Genomic DNA, 19,909 nt, shown 5'->3' on the forward strand with positions numbered 1-19,909 from the left:
CACACACACACACACACACACACACACACACACACACACACACACACACACACACACACACACACAGGCCTTCAGCCGTCTGTCCTGGCGGAGATAAGAGACATAATGTGATGTCTATTTGGCTGACCTGTGTCAGCGTGTCCATCAGTACTCAACATTCTCATTCTGTACACACAGACCCATGGTGAGTTAGAGAACAATCCAATAACACATTCACATCAGTCTGAATAATAGTCCAGACTAAACATTCGTATATCAGTGCAACTGTAGATTTATTCAAGGCTACAAGAAATTATCTCCTTCTACCCCTCCCTTCAAAGCCATACTTTGCACATGTCAAACAGATATTCAACGAGCACTTGTAAACATTTGTACAAATACCAGCTTTGTTTATCTCGTCATAATAGGTTTTATAAATATATTTCACATAAAGAAGTTAAAGCGGCACTATGTACCTTTGTTTTAATTAATACAATTTAATTTTGTCTGCATGGTAGACTAGAGTATGTTAATACAATATAATGTATACAATTGGGGTTGTATTTTGTCTCCCAGCTCTTCTATTGAGACCTTGAGATCATGTCAAAAGGTCTCGTCTCACCTAGATAAAGGATCTGACACAAATTTTGACCCGATGGTCAAGATTCAATTCATCCCCTGAGCAAGCAGGCAGGCTCTATTTATATTAGCTCAACGGTAAATTATATTTTCAGGACTTGTGCTGAAAACATAGTGCAGCTTTAAAGGAGTAGTTCACCCCCAAAATGGCTTTTTTTGCTATTGATTACTCACCCCATAGAGACTTGAGTTCAATAATATTTTTAGTTTTTTGTCTCATTCCTAAGACGATAATTTGATTACAATAAATTTACCCCCACTGATTCCGGATGGGGACCCGAATGCATTTGGGTCCCCATCCGGAATCAATGGGGATAAATTTACTAAAATCCAATTTGTGTCTTAGGAATGTGACAAATACAAAAAAAAATATCATTGAACTCAAGTCTGAATGGCACGAGTAATCAATAGGAAAAAAAGGCATTTTGGGGGTGAACTACTCCTTTAATATTACAAAACAGCAGAAATAGCTTGGAAATTATTTATTTGGTTGATTTGTGTCAGAATTATTATTATTGCAGAATCAGGTTTTACCAAATTCAACATTTACATGCTATAAAGAGTGATACATCTGTGCACCTGTGATTATATTAAATAAATATAAAAGTAGCAGGGTACAGTGCACAGAAAAAGAAAATACTACAAAACTTCAGAATGTTATCGAGCACATGAGCAGAAACAAGAATTCAAATGGGACATTTGTACAAATCTGACAAACACAATATGTGTGTGTGTATGTGACTCCTGCGGATGACATCTGTACTCTGACCTGAAAGTTCACTGCTTTTGTGTGGCTCCAGTTTCAGAGAGAAAACAATTGGTCATGTGATTTTTCTTGTTGCCGAGTTGATTGTGCAGGTTTTCTAGATGTGAGTGGGGGCACGGTGGGGGGCGTACGGCTACTATAGTCTGCAACGTTCGCCCTGTCATCTAGAAACTTGTCAAAGTCTAAATGAAAGAGATAGATAAGAGGGGAAAAAAGATTGAGAGAGAGTGAGCATCTGCTAAATGCCTTAACAGTACATTATTGTAAATTGAAAAAAGAGAGAGAGAATAGAAATAACTACAATGAATATATGCAGTGCCAGTCTGTACTGTAGCTTGCACTAAAACAGTGTTTCTCAAACCTTTTTCTGCATGGGCACACTTTTCATGCCCCAAGAATCCATGGGCACACCAACATAATACGTGGGTGTAATTATCATCACTGTCAGGAAGAAACCTTGTATCTCCAAGTGTCAAATGTGTACGTTTCTTCGCAAAGTAAAGCCCTGCTTCATCATACAAGGCTGTCGCACAACAGTAGTGAAAACAGCAGATCTACAAGCACACAACGCCTCGCGGTTGTGTGCTTGTAGATCGGCTGTTTTCACTAGTTTAAATCATTTTTAAAATGATAAATACAATACTGGCTTTCAAGCAGTTCCAAGGGGCACACTTGAACCTTCTCAGGGGCACACCAAAGGTCCCCAGGCACAGTGGTTGAGAAACACTGCACTAAAATGACAGTGATAGAAAGGCTTGGACAAGCACTGCTTACCTTCACTGGACACGCCTTCACTTACTGCAGGCTGGTTATCTTGCTATTTCAAACACGGAAAACCACGTAGATTACACACACCACATATCCAAAAGCGTATCTTTTAAATAGTCACCAATGCCATTATACATGGGTGGAAATGTAATGTCTCACCATATCTGAAGATAACCATCTGTCAATATCGTCCAACGTAGAGGCTGGTGGCATCTAAGAGAACAAGAGACAAGAGTAAAGGCCAGTCCACAATGCAACTCCTTGCAAGTTATCCCCAATGGCAGTTGCAAGTTGCATTAGTGCGGTCTTTAAGGAAGAAGAGCAAAGACTTGTCTGTTTGTGTCACTAAAACAAAAGTATTTCATTTTCACTTAGTGGGAACATTTAACTCTAGCCCAGTGGTTCTGAACCTGTGGGTCGGGACAGTATGATGACAGTAAAGTGTCAATTTAAAGACTTTTAACTCGCTCCCTGCCAATTAAATATGGGCTTTTTGGCTCATATTGCCATAAATCTCCATAGACTTCCATGTAATTTATAGTGCACAGATCATGCACGCCCATGCACAGATCATGCACCATGTTTGTGCAGGCTGTTCACAGCTTTCAAACAAAAAAATCAGATTGGAAATCCGTTCAGGCATTCTTGAGAAAATAGCCATTATGTTTTACATGTTATGTAAGCAAAGATGGCTGCCCTGTATGAAAGATGGGGTTGTATGGGGGGTGGAACATACAAAATCGCGATTGAAATCATGTTTACTAGATTTAATGGGGTCCAAAAAAATAAAAAATCAAAAAAAATCAAAAATCATTTTTGGTAAAAGTAAAAGTCGATTTAAGTCGTTTGGCAGGGAAGTCCATAGTGAGATAGTTGATCTGAAAGTCGTTTGGCACTGAACTAGTTAAGACCTTCATTTTTATACCAAATTGAGAAGAAATACCATTACTGCAGAAGTAATCAACAAACTACACTATAAAAACTGGTCAAACGTTAGCCTAATTGTCAAATAATATACGAAAGAGGCAACATTTTTGAAAATAGCTGATCTACAGGGCAAGGCGTTTTTCTCCCCACATTTATTGTTGAAACGAGTCAAACTATCCAAATGCTTGTCAGGGTGGGGGGTCCCCATGATTATTTCAGGGGGTCACAACTTGAAAAGGTTGAGAACCACTGTTCTAGCTTAGTTGTGTCTATGTGTAGGACCTACCGCTCCAGTGACCTGTAACCTGGTGTCCAGGGCCCCAGCTAGGCCCTCCACCGCTCCAGGGTCCTCGTACCGTACGCTGGAACAAGATACAACATACAGCGTGAGCAGTGGTGGAAAAAGTACTTAAGTAAAAGTATCAACACTGCAATGTAGAAACAATCAAACAATATTTTCCTCTGAGATGTAGTGGAGTAGAAGTAAAATGATTGAAAATTGGAAATGCTCAAGTTAACTCAACCTCTGCCAAAAAACTTCCCCTTTGTACCCCTTCTCTGCCATGCCCGAGGAACCCGAAGATTTAATAAGCTTTAATTAAAAGAAATGTTTTTATCGAAGCGGAACTAAAATAGGCCGGAACTAATGCTCCGTGATCGGTTTCTACACGGACACATTATTGAGCGGACCAGTTAACATTGAGACCGTTAACCGGAAGCAGATGGTCCGTGCTCTATTTTGGCCCGTTAGCTTTCTGTGTAAACACCGCGGCTTACAGACGGAGAACTTATTGATCAATTGAAAAAATTTAAAAGGATCTGAGAAGCTGATGGAATACGCGAACACACGATGCATAGCAGTGTCCGATCACGCACGATGGGAACTGGATGAGCGCCCGTGTTAACAGGTAGGAGAAGCCAGCAGTGAAAGACATAGAAATATCTTCGGGCTCCTCGGCCGTAAACTACGAATGAGTTAAGTAAAACTACCACCACTGAGCATGAGTGGCATGAACTATCATCATAGTCTGATGGCACACACAGGTTTCTGGCGACGGTACCTTTTCCTCTGGTCAGCCAGGGAGCTGCTCCTCGTCTGTGCGAACATGTCAAACTCCTCTTCCTCGGCCACACCTGGAAGAGGAGACAATCATATCTTAAAATGCGATGATGATACTGTACATAGCTTTTTTAATGCTTTGTTCTGTAGGGCTGCAACTATCGATTATTTTCTTAGCGAATATTCTATCTATGGCTTTTTTGATTAATCATATCAATCTTGAAGCGCATTTTTTAAATATATATATTTCTTTTTTCAACACAGGTATCCACCAGGTCAGCACAGGTCTCCATCAGGTAGCTAATTGTGGGCCAGCAATGTTTGGAATACACCAATCAGGATGGAATATGAAAAATCTGACAGATCCGTCCTGGTCACTTGACCAGAGATAATGTACTGATTTGAGTAATGTCAAAACTTTTAGCAAAAATCTGCTTCCTGGTGGCGCTATAACAGCATAGGGCAAAACACCAGGCCAGGATGGCTCCCAGCTGAAGCCTCTGCAGCTGGGACTTAGGCACCGTCGGAGGTGCGTCAGGCAGAAATGCCCTGCAGGTACCAACATCTGCCTGTCAACCAAAATTGGCCCATGTTAAAAATTTGGGGCAGAGGTTCTGCTCTGAGATCGCAGTTTTGTTGCGAGAGAAAGCCAAGGGTGCCGGAGATTAGTTGTTCACAGACGGGAAGAATAGACGGACGGACGGACGGACGGACGGACAGACAGGGTGCAAAACATAGTCTAGGCCATGCCTTCGGCCTGGCGGAGACGTAAAACAGTTACTCACTGTGTTTGGCTTCCTGACACTGATTGGCTGGTGTGCTAACTGAGGGCTGGCTGGTTGTACTGATGACTGCTGGTTGGCTGAGAGTCTGAAGGCTGGGAGTGAGGTCAATGAGCTTGGGGCTACTGACAGGGTCCTGCTGGAGATAGATGGATAGAAATACAATTACACACACACACACACACACACACACACACACACACACACACACACACACACACACACACACACACACACACACACACACACACACACACACACACACACACACACACACACACACACACACACACACACACACAGTAAAAGTGTGCTTGTGCGTCAGTACGTTATTCACTTGAATTTAGTTCCCCTTCGTGACCCATGAAAGCAACATGATATACATGTAAACAAGAGAAGTGAAAGATGACTTTTCTCACCAGTTCTGGGGCTGTGCTCTGTGCCTTAGAAAGCCTCTCAAATCTAAAACACAATGTTGTGCAGAAATGTCTTACTGTAAGTGTGTCAATTTAAAAGAGATTAAGATAACACATACCACATGCAACGGCATGGTGTATATTTAAATTCCCACCTGGGATATATACAAAGACATGTTGCAAGAAAAAAAGGAAAAAAAAGAGCAAACCTCTCATAGCGGATGAAGGTATTATTGAGGTCGTCATTGACCACCAGCAGCTCTCCGATCAGTCTCTCATCCAACAACCGAGGGATTAGCTCCACCACTCTGCTCTGCATGCGCTTACACACCGAATACAACTGCTGCTTTGACAGAAGGACCAAAGGTAGATGAGGAGGGAAGGAGGCCTCTAATGCCTAATTTAAACTTTGTCGTATGACTGTGTTGCTAGTTATTTTTTACTTGAAACTTTGCTATGTAATAAAATAATACATGCGAAATTAACATTACAATCGAGGTTGTGTTCCAACTAAGATCACATGATTTTAAAGACATAGCATGCACGCACGTACTGTGCACTGCACACGCACCTGTAGAAGCTCTTTATCCTCCTGTTGGCTGCCTCCAGGTGTAAGCTGGTTCAACATGTCAGTCATCACTGTGAGGTTACAATTCACCATTGCCAGATCAGCTCTCAGTTTCTGCTCCTGGCAACAGAAACATAAAAAAACAGCCAAAATAAAATACACATTCAAGAAGAATGACAAGAATCAGCAGCAATCGTACAGTGTTACCGTCATTAGTATCATGTGTGCATTGTTTGTGTATTTGGAAGCGGAGGGCTGTTTAAAATGCTTTTTAAGATTGATGGATTTAGCTTAGAAGTGCATCCAAGTCCTAAAAGTGTGACGCTTGCCAAATTGTTAGAGAAATTAGACAGGAGAATGTGTCTCCCTCTTATGCACAGCATCAAAAAGAAAACAAAACTGGACAATGTCAGCGTTCAATGTGAGAGCAGCCATGATGAATTCCTGGAATAAAATAAATATTTTTCTTTAGTTATTATTAAGACTGATGTGAATGTGTTTTTGGACTGGTTCTCTAACTGACTCATCTGAGATCTGTATAAATAAAATGTTGCATACACAATGTGTATCTCGTACTTCATGTGGCCAGCCTGTGACAGCAGTAATCTATGATGTCAGTTGTCAATGATATACAGTATCTATGATATATGAGATATGACTCTACATCTGGGCAAGGTTTCAGCCTTATCAGAGACTTCCATAATAGAATTCTAGTTAAATATTTCAAAAACTATGAAACATCTGTTAAAAAAAACAGACCACACACAAGCGCGCGCGCACACACAAGCGCGCGCACACACACACACACACACACACACACACACACACACACACACACACACACACACACACACACACACACACACACACACACACACACACACACACACACACACACACACACACACACACACACACACACACACACACACACACACACACACAGTCCCCTGTTATAGACAGCACACCACAAAAACAGGCAAGTGTTCTTACTGTGTGTGTTTGGGTATTGTCATGGTACAGTATGTCATGGCTTTTTTGTTGTTTTTTCTCAGATGTTTTTGGCCTTTTTCTGCTTTTATCGATAGTATACAGTAGACTGACATTAATGGGGAGAGAGATGGGGAGTGACGCGCAGCGAAGATCGTCGGGATCGGGACTTGAACCCACGACCCACTGTCAGGCATAGCCCGGACCGCTGGTAACTCCATCTTGGCCACGCATTCAAACCAATACAATTGGCCATGTTCGCTGGAGGTAAGCCAGGCGGGGAGGGCGATCTCTCTGTTGCTACTCTGCACTAGTGACTCCTACAGGTTGGTCAGGGTGCCTGTCCAGAAGGAACATACAGTACGCTCTATGCTACATAAAATCTGTAAATAAAACCATGAACGAAAGCTATCAACTGACTGTCATTTTAGTTCACGAAAATATATCATAAAATTTCCATTTCTGCTAAGCAGCAACCTAGATAAGCTTCATCTAATTTGATTTACTGTAGGATTTGGTTTTGGTTGGAAGAATGCGACTTACCTACAGAGTTGAGAGCTAGTTCAACAACCTCTTTTCAGCCTATTTGACCGTATACCCTAATGCTGAAGACTACCATTATGGAACCAAAAGCAAACATCTGCACCGTTTCCGTCTCCCGCATGTACTGGGATCCTCTTTTGGCACATTTTGGATGTCCACAGACCAACCATCTGATGTTTCTGCTGTCATGACTCCAGAGGAAAGTGATGGCTGTACACCTGCCAAACTATATGTCTGTCAAGGTTGTTCTAAACATCAGTGCTTCTCTGGTCCTGACTGAGGGTGCAAAAACAGTCTACCAAAGAAACCTTGTATAAAATAACCGAGTTTATCTCTGCAGTAAGTACCTGCTCAGTAGTGATGGAGACGGGCCGATCACTGGGCTCCACCGGGGACAAAGTCCTTGGAGTAGCAGCAGGGGGAGGGGCTTGTTGCTGGGGCTGGTGCAGAGGGACAGTTGTAGGGGCTGTTTCAGGAGAGCCATTTTCTGGAATGCTCTGCAAGATGAAGACACGTATAGGTTACTGTGAAATATTTACATGCATGGATGTAAGATAAGAACGTCTGATAAATGTTGTAGCTGTGTATGTATATCGCAGTCGGGCATAAACCTTGTATCGTCATATTTCATCATTTTATGTTTTTTATCTAAAATGAATGCCCTACTGTCGTATTCACAGTGTGGTGTAAAAGTAGCAAAATGGGTTGTGAGCTTGTAGAAGTATAACACAGGGTGAAGTGGTGGTTTAATTAGTCATTAAAGGCAGGAGAGCATCAGAGACATTATAGGCTGCATTCTAGGCAGCAGACAGACTCACTCTGTTTGGAGTGTGGATGGGGGAGAGAGCATCAAGGTCTGTCATGGGGAACTCCAGGCCTCGCCGCCTCAGGTCCTCGTATACAGACACAACCCCTGACAGAGAGGAGGAACTACGGAATGCATCAGCCCAGGACTGAGAGTGACAGAGACATACAGAGAGAAAGAGACAGAGAGAATATCATGCAGTGGTGGAAGAAGTACTGACATTTTTTATTTGCTCATATCATGACATGAGCTTGTATATTTGATACTTTCAAGGCCACTGAGTAATAATATCATGTCATAATATTAAAAACCTAGAAACTAGTGACTAAACTTTTCAAATAATAGTTGTGGAATAAAAGTACAATATTTGCCTCTGTGATGTTGTGGAGTAGAAGTAAAATAATTGAAAATAGTAAAGTAAAAAAATACCACAATTTAATTTTAATTCATAATTGATTAGTTTGATTAACTGTTATAACCCTAGATAATAACTAAAGTATAGGTAAAGTTGTGAACACACATGAGCAAAGCTCTAACAACAACCATGTCATATTTTCCCAAGAAAAAAAAAATCCCACCTGAACCAACTGTCAGAGCTTTTGAGCCATACTGTATGTACAGGTAGTAGTGGTTCTCAAGTGGGGTCAATGGACCCCCAGGGGTGCTTGAGAGGGTTCCAGCGGGTCCCCAGCAAAATGAGGAACAGTTTCGGGCTATTCGATTTCTTCCCGAAAAAAATATTGACAAATGTTGACAAAATCTCTTATGGGGGCACAAAATGGCAGGGTCCGCGGCCAAATGCATATGACTTTGTGGGTCCTTGACATGAAAATGTTTGAGAACCACTGCTGTGTAGCGCTGTAAAGAGCTATGGTAATGATCACCCACCTGTATTAGGCTGAGAACCCTCTCATGGAGAGCCCCAGGAGGGTTGTACTTGGGCAGGATTGATCGGACCAGAACCCCTTCAACAAACTCCTGGGATGCCACCAGAACATGGAACCGGTGGCCACAGTTCTTCACACAAGTCTCTAGAACCTATCAATCAATGAATAAGAAAGATGCAAATGGAATACAATTCAAATGGAGAACCTTTATTATATGTACAGCCTGAAACCCAATAAGCAGATAAACATTTACTCACTGTAAGAGAAAGCATGATCTCTCTGAAGTTCTTGTTATCCACAATTCTCTTCTTTATAGCTTTGATTGCATCTCTGGGTCTGATAAAATAAGGAAAAACAACCTACTTTTATACTCAATTCACCAATAATTTCTCAGGAAACACTGATTACTCTTGTGCAGACATAATCATGTAAAAATATGTCTGCACTTTGATCTGGGATCAAACCTGTATAATTTACAGCTCCTTTCTGAAATATAATTATCAATTATCATGCTTACATGAAAGATATCCAAATCCAATTCAATTATTGTACATATTGAACAGTGAACACACATTATTTGTTTTAATAAATTGTTCATAGTTAACAAACTGAAAAGACCAGATGGCTACAGTTTGCAGCTGATGCTCAAAACTGGCAAAAATTAAACATGTCATGTCAAGGCTTTTAAGATGTATTTATTTGTTACTTTGGAAAATTAAGATATCAAATATCACAGAGGCCACGCAGTACAATGTAGTCTGTAACGGTAGTGAAACTGACCAATCATAAATTCATAACATAAAAATCTGGTGCCAGCTGTGCCATGCCTACCCCTCATCTGTCTCATTGATGATGTCACAGATCTCCATGTTAAGACCCCAGTCTTCAGACTGCAGAAGAGCATTGGTCGCTCTCTCTGTAAACACAGATGTTATGAAATTCAACAAGTAGAGATAGAGGGGAACAACAGTGTCTATTCATCCTGCATTATGAAGAACATAGCCGATAAACAGGAAAAACAAATGAGACGCTGTTGAGACTTGGGGCTTATACACCACAAGATATAGGCTACTATGAAAGACCAAACAAGCATTTTCCTTCATACAACTCAGTGGCCAAAGCCAGCTTTCTGTTATCACGTGTGCTGCTCATAATTCTCCAAATCTCCTTCATTCCTTTCCTCTCTGTACTATTCCCTTCCCCCCTAGTACACACTCTCACCTCTGCCTCTCAATCCCTTTTACCCCCTCCCTCCTTTTTGCTTCACAACTGTTTCATGTGACTGTCAGCTGCTTCTGTTCACATTGGGCTGATGGGCTCAGAGGTAGCTGAAGCATTTGTGGCATTAATGTGTGATAGAAAGTGAGCAGGGGAAGCGATGGCCTATATTGGAGATGATGCGAGGATGGTGTCGTCTAACAGCATCATTTGACAGCTCAAGAGGCCATTTTAGCCCAAATACACATCGTCATCTGGTTACAATGGACCAGGCTTCTGTCGTCACCAACGCATTAAATGCCTTTTCGATACTGCTGTTAATAAAGCAACTTGTCATATGAATATAAGCCAACTACTGAAAATGCTGTGTGGTTGGGGCCGGGAAACAGCGTTTACTGTCAATATTCCAGGATGACCTCCCACTTGGGTAATGACGCCCCCTGGCGATCATTCAGAGAAACTACTTCAGCTCCCGTACTAACGTAGGTAGGAAGGGCCTGTCACTCAAACCGGAGTGACCCGCCTCCAGGCTATATAAGCCCCCGGAGGCGGAAGTAACATCCTCTTTTCACTCTCTGCGATATCACATTCAGATAAGTTGAAACTCAGCCTTTGTATTATTATTCTTCGCGCATTAGCCTAAAGCGGTGGCATTAGGAGTCGCCCACTGGCGAGTGTTGAATTAACCCGTACTTAAGAATACTTATTCTTGTTCCGTCCTAAATCGACGGTTATTTCCTTTTATAACAAAGGATTATTACTGCTTGTTCAGGCCTCCGCCGAAGCAAGCGTGGCATAGCATTAGCCGTTAGCTTGTTAGCTCGTCTGCTATTGTTAACGTTAGCTACACTGCTCACCGCTTGTTCAGGCCCTGCCCGAATCAAGCGTGGCCTAGCCTTAGCCGTTAGCTTGTTAGCTCGTCTGCTTCTGGTTAACTCTATCTACAGTGCTTCGCCATGGATCCTCTGGCCTTCCTGCCGAGGCAATGTCCAGGCTGTCCAGGACTCATCGACGGACAGGATCTTCACCATCTCTGTGTCGGCTGCATGGGCGTTGCACACGCCTTCTCTGCACTGAGTCCTCAGGGGAGAGCAGGACCTTTCTGTGACTGCTGCGTGGCCTACGACCACGATGTACTGATACACCGGTTCTTCCTAGCCAGGGCAGGCCTCGGGGCCTGCGCTCCACCAGGTGGGTCCACTGCTCTCAACCCCACAGCCCAGTCTTTCCTTCCCCAGGCGGCCCGCACCGTTGGTCAAGGTGCGGCGCTGCCTTCCGGAGATCCGCTTGACAACCAGCGCGCCATTCCAAGTCAAGATGGCGCCGTGCTACATGAGACACCGCCTGCCGCGCAACCGACCGCAGCTAGCTCCACTGTCACTGGAGCTGGCGGGTCTGGTGAAGTCGCCGCTAAGAAGGCGACCAAGAAGGCTAACACCCAGACGAAATCTCCGGTAGCCTTTTCCCCTTCGGGCGCGGTGCCCAAAAAGAAACGCTTGGATGTGACCGTCGGGGACGTCCCCCTCGACGTGAGCATCACCAAAACAGTCCAGACCTTCAGGCGAGAGTCGGACCTGAGCTCCGGTCAGAGCGAGGGTTCTGGTTCTGAATACTCTGGATACACGGCCGAGGAGGAGGAGGACTCCGTCGAGGACGAGGGTTCTCGACTCACGGTCACTGTGAAAGGTAATGCCCCTGCGGCTCCAGCACGTCAACTGGACGCCGCAGGGAGCTCCCAGGCCTCCTCAGGCACCACTGCCCCTCCACCCGCCAGTCAAGCGAGTGAAGCGGGAGCAGAGGACGTCGATTCTGCAGCAGAAATGCTGGATCATCTCACAGTCTACATGAGAGCTCTGGCCAGAGTTGGAGAGGAGTTGCCACCTCCTCTCCCCTCTGAAGAGGCAGAGGATGATGATGAAATGCCCGGGCAGGAGCCTTCGGTTCCCGCCCCGTATGTCCTCTCCAGGCTGCCGCTGGTGAAAGGTTTCACCAAGGCCCTCCATTCCTCATGGAAGACACATAAAGACCCCAGGAAGCTGCCTTTCTCTGTGCTGGATTTGGTGGGCGGTGCGGAGGCAGGCATGTCCACCTGCCCTAACCTGGACCACCTGTTGGCACAATCTTTTCTGAGTTCCGTCAGACCCCAGTACAAAGATGTAGGCACGGCTAAAAACGGGCCGTTTGTTGGCCCCGTCGGCACCAACCCGCCGGGGTTCACTGTCCTGGAGGACAAGCTGCAGTCGGACAGGGCTCGTAACGCCTACCGGTCCGCTGCTCTGGCCGCTAAGGACCTAAATCTGATCCAGCTCTTGCTCGCTTCCACCAAGGACCTGGTCAAAGGTCTGCCCACGGGGGAGCACACAGCTGAACTGAACACTCTATTTGACATCATGCTGAAGGTCAATTGGCATGCGGTTAAGTGGATGGGCAGGTCCATGGACTACAACCTCCAGTCTGAGAGAGCCCGCTGGCTCGACTATGTCGACCTCGAGCCTAAGAGGGACGTGGGCGAGAAGCCTCTAGGTCCTCGCGGGGAGATGTACAAGTCTCTCATAAATATGGAGAACAGTCCCACCACCCTCATGGGTGGGGGCTTGGAGCTGCTGCAGGGTAGAGTTACCTTCTTCAAGGCGGCTAAGGACATCGTCGAGTCCACCACAGTGCCACAGGATGAACCGCAGCAAGCTAGGAGGACGTCCCGCTCCTCCCGCGCCAAGGAAAGGGGCCGCTCTGCTTCTTTTAAGAAGCACTCGTCTTCCTCCAGGGGAGCCTCTGCAGCCAGGGCGCCTGACAGGCCCCGCACCAAGGCTGTGGTTCCCGAGCGCGCTCAGCCGCGCCGCCCGTCCAAGGATGGCAGGCAGCAGTCTTCATACCGCGGTGGCCGCGGTAGGGGACAGCGCAAATGACACTCTGAAGAGGGGAATTGTGCTGGGGCGGGGGTCCGAGGTGTCTCTCGGTCCCCCTCCCCCCAAACGAGGGCGTTTTTCGGTACCCCGTGTCGGGGAAATGAAAATGTTAATTTTGATGCCTCCTGTGTCGGCAATAAACATGTTGAAAGAACAAAGTCTGTCTCTGTCCAACTCTCTCGCACTAGCACAGACGACCCCATCGTGCATGCCTCCTGTAGTAATGATGAAGTCCTGTCAGGACTCGATAATCAATCACAGGTTTTATCAGAAACCAGTAATGTTAATGTCAAACAATTATGTGGTTCCTCAAGCGCGCGAGTGGGATATCCCTCGCGTCGACAATATGAATCCTTTATGCATGCCTCCTGTAAGAATGATGGAGTCCCGTCAGGACTCTTTAATCAGTCAGAGGTTTTATCAACAACCAGTAATGTTAACGTCAAACAATTATATGGTTCCTCATGCGCGCGAGTGGATTTTCCCTCGCGTGAGCGATGCTATGAATTTAACCTTGAGTCAGAAATTCTGTCGGCCTACTATGAGCCCGGGTCAAGGGACAAGCATAAAGGCCTTAGAGCAGGTATTAAACGTAAAAGTTCCTCTCCTGTCAGGGGAGAATGCTTTAGTTGTGGGCGAGTCTGTTTATCAGTCGAATCGCTTTGCTCTTCCTGTCGCTCTATCGAGCCAAAACCGAACGCTTCCGGTTTCACCGGATACGGATTCGCTAGCTCCCCGCTTCCGGTCCGGCCGCAAAAGAGCTCCGCTAGTCAAGCGGTACAATCGGAAGGTGTTCCCACCTTGCGGCCTATTGAACCCCTGCGCTCCGCATCCGGGTGTTCCGGATACGGATACGCAGGTTCCCCACTTCCGGTCCCGCCGCAAAATAGCTCCGCTAGTCAAGCGGTACAACCAGAAGGTGTTTCCGCCATGCGGCCTATTGAACCCTTGCGCTCCGCATCCGGTCGTTCCGGATACGGATACGCAGGTTCCCCACTTCCGGTCCGGCCGCCAAAAAGCTCCGCCGTCACGGAAGCACAGTGGTGGGGTTTCTCTCGCTCAAAACACGCTAGCACGCTGTGCGCGCCAGTGGAAGTTATGCAACCCGAGCCATTGGGTATTTCGAACGATAACCAGGGGTTACAGGTTACAGTTCGCAGACATACCCCCGCTTTCGAGCAGGGTTATTCATACCAGAGCACGTGGTTTAAAAGCAAGTCTTTTGAGAGAAGAGATCAGCTCATTGCTAAGCAAGGGTGCTATAGTGGAGCTGGACAGGACCCAATCCCGCATGGGATTTTGGAGCCGTTATTTCCTGGTGCCCAAAAAGGGGGGGGGGCTACGTCCCATCCTGGACCTAAAGGCACTAAACGTGTACCTGAAGAAGTACGTTTTCAGGATGCTAACAGTACCCACCATGTTACGGTCGGTCAGGCAAGGGGATTTCCACTGTTCAGTGGATCTGAAGGATGCTTATCAGCACGTCCAGATTTATCCCCCACACAGGAAATTCCTTCGGTTCGCCTTCGAGGGTCGCCTGTACGAGTATACAGTACTCCCTTTCGGTCTGTCACTGAGCCCGAGGGTTTTCGTGAAAGTGACCGAAGCAGCCATCGCCCCGCTGAGACGGCAGGGCGTCAGGTTGGCGACGTACATCGACGATTGGATGATTTCAGCGAGCTCCGCCCACGAAGTGGCGCGTCACACACAAGTGGTTTTGGCTCACCTGAAGGCCTTAGGTTTCATAGTCAACCACGGCAAGAGCATGCTGACTCCAGCAAGTCGTCTTACATTCATTGGGGTCCTTCTGGACTCATCCGACATGTCGGCCCGTCTCTCAGAGGAGAGGGTGGACAGGTTTCGGGAATGTCTCGACTCCTTTCAAGTGGGCCAGGAGGTCACTTACAGGAGTTGCATGGTACTGACGGGAATGATGGCTTCCGCAGTACATCTGTTGCGTTTGGGCAGGTTTCATATGAGACCTTTTCAAAGATGGATGTTATCCCTCGGGATCCCGCCCTCCTTGAAGTACAAGAAGGTTACGGTTTCCCCTTCCTGCGCGATCGCCCTGTCTCCGTGGCTGGTGGAGGGGTTCCTCACCAGCGGAGTCTCGATTGGCGAGGTGGTTTCCCACAAGTCGATCACGACAGACGCCAGTCTCAGTGGATGGGGAGCCACTTTCGAGGGGCGCACAGCGCAGGGGCTTTGGCCTCTGGAGATGAGGGGTCGTCACATCAACTATTTGGAGTTGATGGCTATACTCCTGGCGCTCAAGCATTTCGAGCCTTGGATTTTGCATTGTCACGTCCTGGTCAGGACAGACAATACGACGGCCATGTTTTATGTCAACAAACAGGGGGGCCTGTCGTCGTTGCCACTGGACCGTCTGGCTCGAGAATTGACGGTTTGGTGCTTGTCGCGCCTCAAGTCGATCAGGGCCTCACACGTCCCAGGTCTCCTCAACAGCGGAGCAGATCTCCTGTCCAGGGGAGGTCCTCGCTACGAGGATTGGTCTCTCCACCCCAGGGTGGTGAGCCAGATTTTTCGCAAGTTTGGTCAGCCAGTGGCGGACCTGTTTGCGTCAGCGAAGAATACGAAGTGTCCGTTGTTCTTCGCGGTGAAGGGCAGTCCTCCCTTGGGGTTGGACGCCTTAGCGCACACGTGGCCGAGAGGTCTACTGTACGCGTTTCCCCCCTTCGACTTAATCCGACCCACTCTGGAGAGAGTCAGGAGGTTCGGTCTGGAGATGCTCCTGGTGGCTCCCTACAAGGGCACGTGGAGATCGGCGATCGCCCCTCTCCTTTGCGAACCGGGTTGGCAGCTGCCTCAGTGCAGGGACCTGTTGAGTCAGGCCAGGGGGGAGATCTTCCACCAAGGCCTGCAGGTCCTAGACCTGTGGGTTTGGCACGTGAAAGGTTAAACCTGCTGGCAGCCGGTTTTTCTTCTGAAGTGGTTGATACCATTCAGAGTGCTAAGGCGCCCTCTACGAGGGCGTCTTATGATGGAAGGTGGAATGCCTTTGAGGACTGGTGCGAGTCGCGTGTTCCACCTGTGGTGGCTCATGTGGCGTCAGCCCAGGAAATTCTGGAATTTATGCAGAACTGCTTGAGAAGTGGTCTAGCATTTTCTACCCTTAGGGGGTATTTGGCGGCTATTAATGCCTGTCACCTGGGGGTGGCGGGCAAGGCACCTTCTAAAGTCCCGGAGGTCATCAAGTTCATGCAAGGAGTTGAACGTTTGAGGCCGGTGACTAGGTCTTTGTTCCCAGTTTGGGATCTGCAGGTGGTTCTAGGGGGCCTATGTCGGGCTCCCTTTGAGCCGCTTGTAGGGATGCCTTTGAAACTTTTGAGTTTCAAGACGGCTCTTTTGCTGGCTTTGGCCACGGCTAAAAGAGTTGGTGACCTGCAAGCTCTCTCGGTGTCCGCGGAGTGCATGCAGTTTATGAACAATGATCTCAAGGTGTTGCTCAAGCCTCATCTTAAGTTTGTTCCTAAGAACATGGTGGTCCCTAAGGAGCCTGTTGTTCTTCTGGCTTTTCATCCTCCTCCGTTTGTCTCGGCGGAGGATGAGCGGCTGAATTGCCTTTGTCCTGTCAGGGCATTGAAGGCCTACTGTGACAGGACTGCTGGTTCTAGAGCTTCTTCTCAGCTCTTTGTAGAAATGGGCAATGTTCTTGTCAGAAAGCCGGTGTCTAGACCCACTCTTTCGAGGTGGATTGTGGATGCTATTAGGCTGGCTTACTCTAGTGCGGGTGTGGAAGTGCCGGCGGCACTTAAAGCCCATAGCACTAGAGGTGTGGCTACTTCGTGGGCACTGGCAAAGGGAGTCTCCGTTCAGGAGATTTGTGTTTCGGCGAATTGGTCTTCGCCTTCTACCTTTGCAGCCTACTATCACCTGGATATCGAATCCTCTTCGCTAGCGCATTCGGTTCTGGGTGCAGTTGCCTCCTCTACGTCATAGAGGAGTCGGATCTTCCCCTCCCACAGGTGGGCATGTAGCCACCTGGGGTATTTTGGGGGGGACCCTGTGTTTTCCTTATATAGTGTGTCTTACTTATAAGGCGGACTTGTCCTTTTCATTTAGTTGAATGAGGCGGACTTCGGTCTGTCAGGGTCTCTCCTTATTTTCTCATGCCTTCACACCCAGGTCCGGTGGGCCTGGGACCTTCTGGGTGATGGGTCACGCCCGTTTGGGCTGTGCTCACCCGTATGAGGGGTGTGTGGGGGTATGAGAGTAGGTTGTGGCTTAGAGGGGAGTTTAAGAATCCCAAGTGGGAGGTCATCCTGGAATATTGACAGTAAACGGTAGGTTCCGTACGGAACCATTGTTTACTTAGATATGGAAGGATGACCTCCCACGTAATGCCCCTCTGTTTCACTGAATGTGGCAGAGAGTGGTATTAAGAGGATGTTACTTCCGCCTCCGGGGGCTTATATAGCCTGGAGGCGGGTCACTCCGGTTTGAGTGACAGGCCCTTCCTACCTACGTTAGTACGGGAGCTGAAGTAGTTTCTCTGAATGATCGCCAGGGGGCGTCATTACCCAAGTGGGAGGTCATCCTTCCATATCTAAGTAAACAATGGTTCCGTACGGAACCTACCGTTCATCTAGGAGTGTCATTTAGTTTATAGTAAAGATAGACTACCTCTGTATGGGAGTAAGCTAAAGGTTTACACAGTGAAGGCACATCTGTATGGATTGGATGTAGGCTACACTTTCAGTGAAGGCACATCTGTATGGCTGTAGGCTACACTTACACTTAACAGTAATACATCTGTGTGGGTTTAAATTAAAGTTACATCTGTAGAGATCTGTATCTTAAATCTGTATAAAAAGTATAGAATACGGCTTACATCTGTATGGGTGTAGTATACATTTACAATAAAGGCACAAAGCTGTTTGAGGAAGTTAAAGTATCCCGGGCCGTATAACATCAGATTGGTCAACAGAGGTGTCACTTAACGCCGAACACCGAATCAAATCAGAGATCACGGCGATTTAGACCCACCTCTCTCCTTTTATTGGTCACAAACACGTACTTTCAGATTATGTCAAAATTGTTGATCGTGCGTGTTTTTAAACGAAACCACGAAAAACCGTCGACTATTGTATAATTGAAACAGCTTACATTATAAAATGTACGGTCAGTAAAAAAAAAAAAAATTGTATATGCGTTACACGTTAAAAAACGTTAAATAATCAAGAAGAAAAAAAGAAGAGAGAGAGCAGCACAACTGCTGCTGGTTTATTTCAAACTCACCAATTCTCTGACCGACAGGCGTTGAAAAGGGGCTCCCTATAAAGAACTCGATTTTATCCCCGAGTGAAAACATCTTCGGAGAGATGACAGATAAGGAACACACACAGTCACTGTCTGTTGAAACTTCTTCTCAACAAGTGTCCACAACGCAATATTTCCTCCTCTACAGAATAGATACAGGCGCACTGCGTTTTCATGGTCACGTGAAAGATCCAAGCCCAGGAAATAGCGGATAATACACTAAAGGCCGCAGACCATCGCCGCAGACGCAGAGTGCAGTCAGACCACAGGCTCACAACTATAACACTTTGGTCATTAGTCCCTGTGACAGATATTGGTTCCCAAACTGTGGGTCGGGACTCGGGACCCGGCCCCCAGGGGGGGTAACAACATTATTTTGGGGGGTCCCCAGCTGATAGCTTAATGTGCAACATTAAGAAGCAGAGTTGAGTTGGCTTACAAACTAAACAAAAATGAAGGTTCAAACATCATCATGTCTTTTTAATAGGCCTATATTTAATTGCACTTAGACATGACTTTAAATTACTTATTTCTATTTGCCCAGACCCAGGGCCAGGATCTGTTTTGAAAGTGCATTAAAGGCTGATTCTTCTTTATAATGATGTTGGTTGGGCCATTTACAGACAGGTATTTCTGGGCACCATTTTTTAAAACATTTATTTATTTTCTATTTAGCATTTTTATTTCATTTTATATTTACATTTATTTTATAGGCCTACACGAGGGGGCAAATACATAGGCTAATATAGCCTACATTTATGGCCTTATAATTCTTCAATTGCTACAAATTGCTGCAAAACTTGTGATAGGCCTATCAAGTCATTTTGTGGATAAACAAGAAAGAATACTGGGTGTCAAAACTGGACATTGAAATCACACTACAGAAAAGTCAAGGAACTAACAACAAGCATTACATTTGTATTTGTTATTGTGCAGACAGTGCATGATAGAAAATGCCCTGCTTGTAGTTCCATAATATTAGCACTAGGTGGAAGCACAATACGCACTAATCAGTCCCCCAACAATGTCAAGGAACTTGGTCAATGTTTTTGACCAAAAAACAGAATACCCTCCCCACAGTGATATCATATTTATTAAAGTGCTGCTGAATAGTGCATAATCTGTATTGTCAACATCTTTTACTATGTAAATATTATCTCTACAAATGCTGTAGGCCTATATCTAGGAAGTTGTGCAGCCATACAGTGAGGAAAGTTTGATTGAATACTTTATTAGCAGTTTGAAAAAGAACACAAAAAACCCAGAGGGCTGTTTCCATTGTTTGACAACAGTGTGGCAAATTATACAACATAAGTAGTAACATTTTATCATTAAAAAGGTTGAAATACATAAGCAAAAGTTCAGTCACCCGAGA

At 46.0% G+C, this 19,909-nt stretch overlaps 1 protein-coding gene across 2 annotated transcripts; it reads right to left on the bottom strand.

Annotated features, from left to right (window-relative positions):
• Window positions 1-253: 253 nt before the first annotated feature.
• On the bottom strand, window positions 254-18,676 carry LOC308281107 (target of Myb1 membrane trafficking protein). Of its 2 annotated transcripts, none has more exons than XM_080721197.1 (15): window positions 18,514-18,676; window positions 9,962-10,046; window positions 9,388-9,466; window positions 9,132-9,281; window positions 8,257-8,391; window positions 7,786-7,935; window positions 5,909-6,025; window positions 5,547-5,680; window positions 5,341-5,383; window positions 4,925-5,057; window positions 4,141-4,213; window positions 3,366-3,441; window positions 2,312-2,365; window positions 2,159-2,201; window positions 254-1,566 (listed from the first exon to the last, which is right to left on the bottom strand). In XM_080721197.1, exons 1-15 carry the CDS (start codon window positions 18,584-18,586, stop codon window positions 1,421-1,423), a joined length of 1,491 nt encoding a protein of 496 aa, XP_080577323.1. In that variant the 5' UTR covers window positions 18,587-18,676; the 3' UTR covers window positions 254-1,420. The 2 variants fall into 2 exon arrangements, with proteins under 2 accessions (XP_080577323.1, XP_080577322.1); XM_080721196.1 differs by having other exon boundaries at window positions 4,925-5,060.
• Between the last annotated feature and the right edge of the window lie 1,233 nt (window positions 18,677-19,909).

This window comes from Nannobrachium achirus (assembly GCF_963921795.1).
Source record: "Nannobrachium achirus genome assembly, chromosome: 3".
Classification (NCBI taxonomy): domain Eukaryota; kingdom Metazoa; phylum Chordata; class Actinopteri; order Myctophiformes; family Myctophidae; genus Nannobrachium; species Nannobrachium achirus.

Coding starts and splice junctions, on each gene's coding strand:
- LOC308281107 (XM_080721196.1), bottom strand. CDS start 18,586: ATGTTTTCACTCGGGGATAAAATCGAGTTCTTTATAGGGAGCCCCTTT. Junction 9,467..9,961: donor ATCAATGAGACAGATGAGGG/GTAGGCATGGCA, acceptor TTATTTTATCAG/ACCCAGAGATGCAATCAAAG. Junction 9,282..9,387: donor AGATCATGCTTTCTCTTACA/GTGAGTAAATGT, acceptor ATTGATTGATAG/GTTCTAGAGACTTGTGTGAA.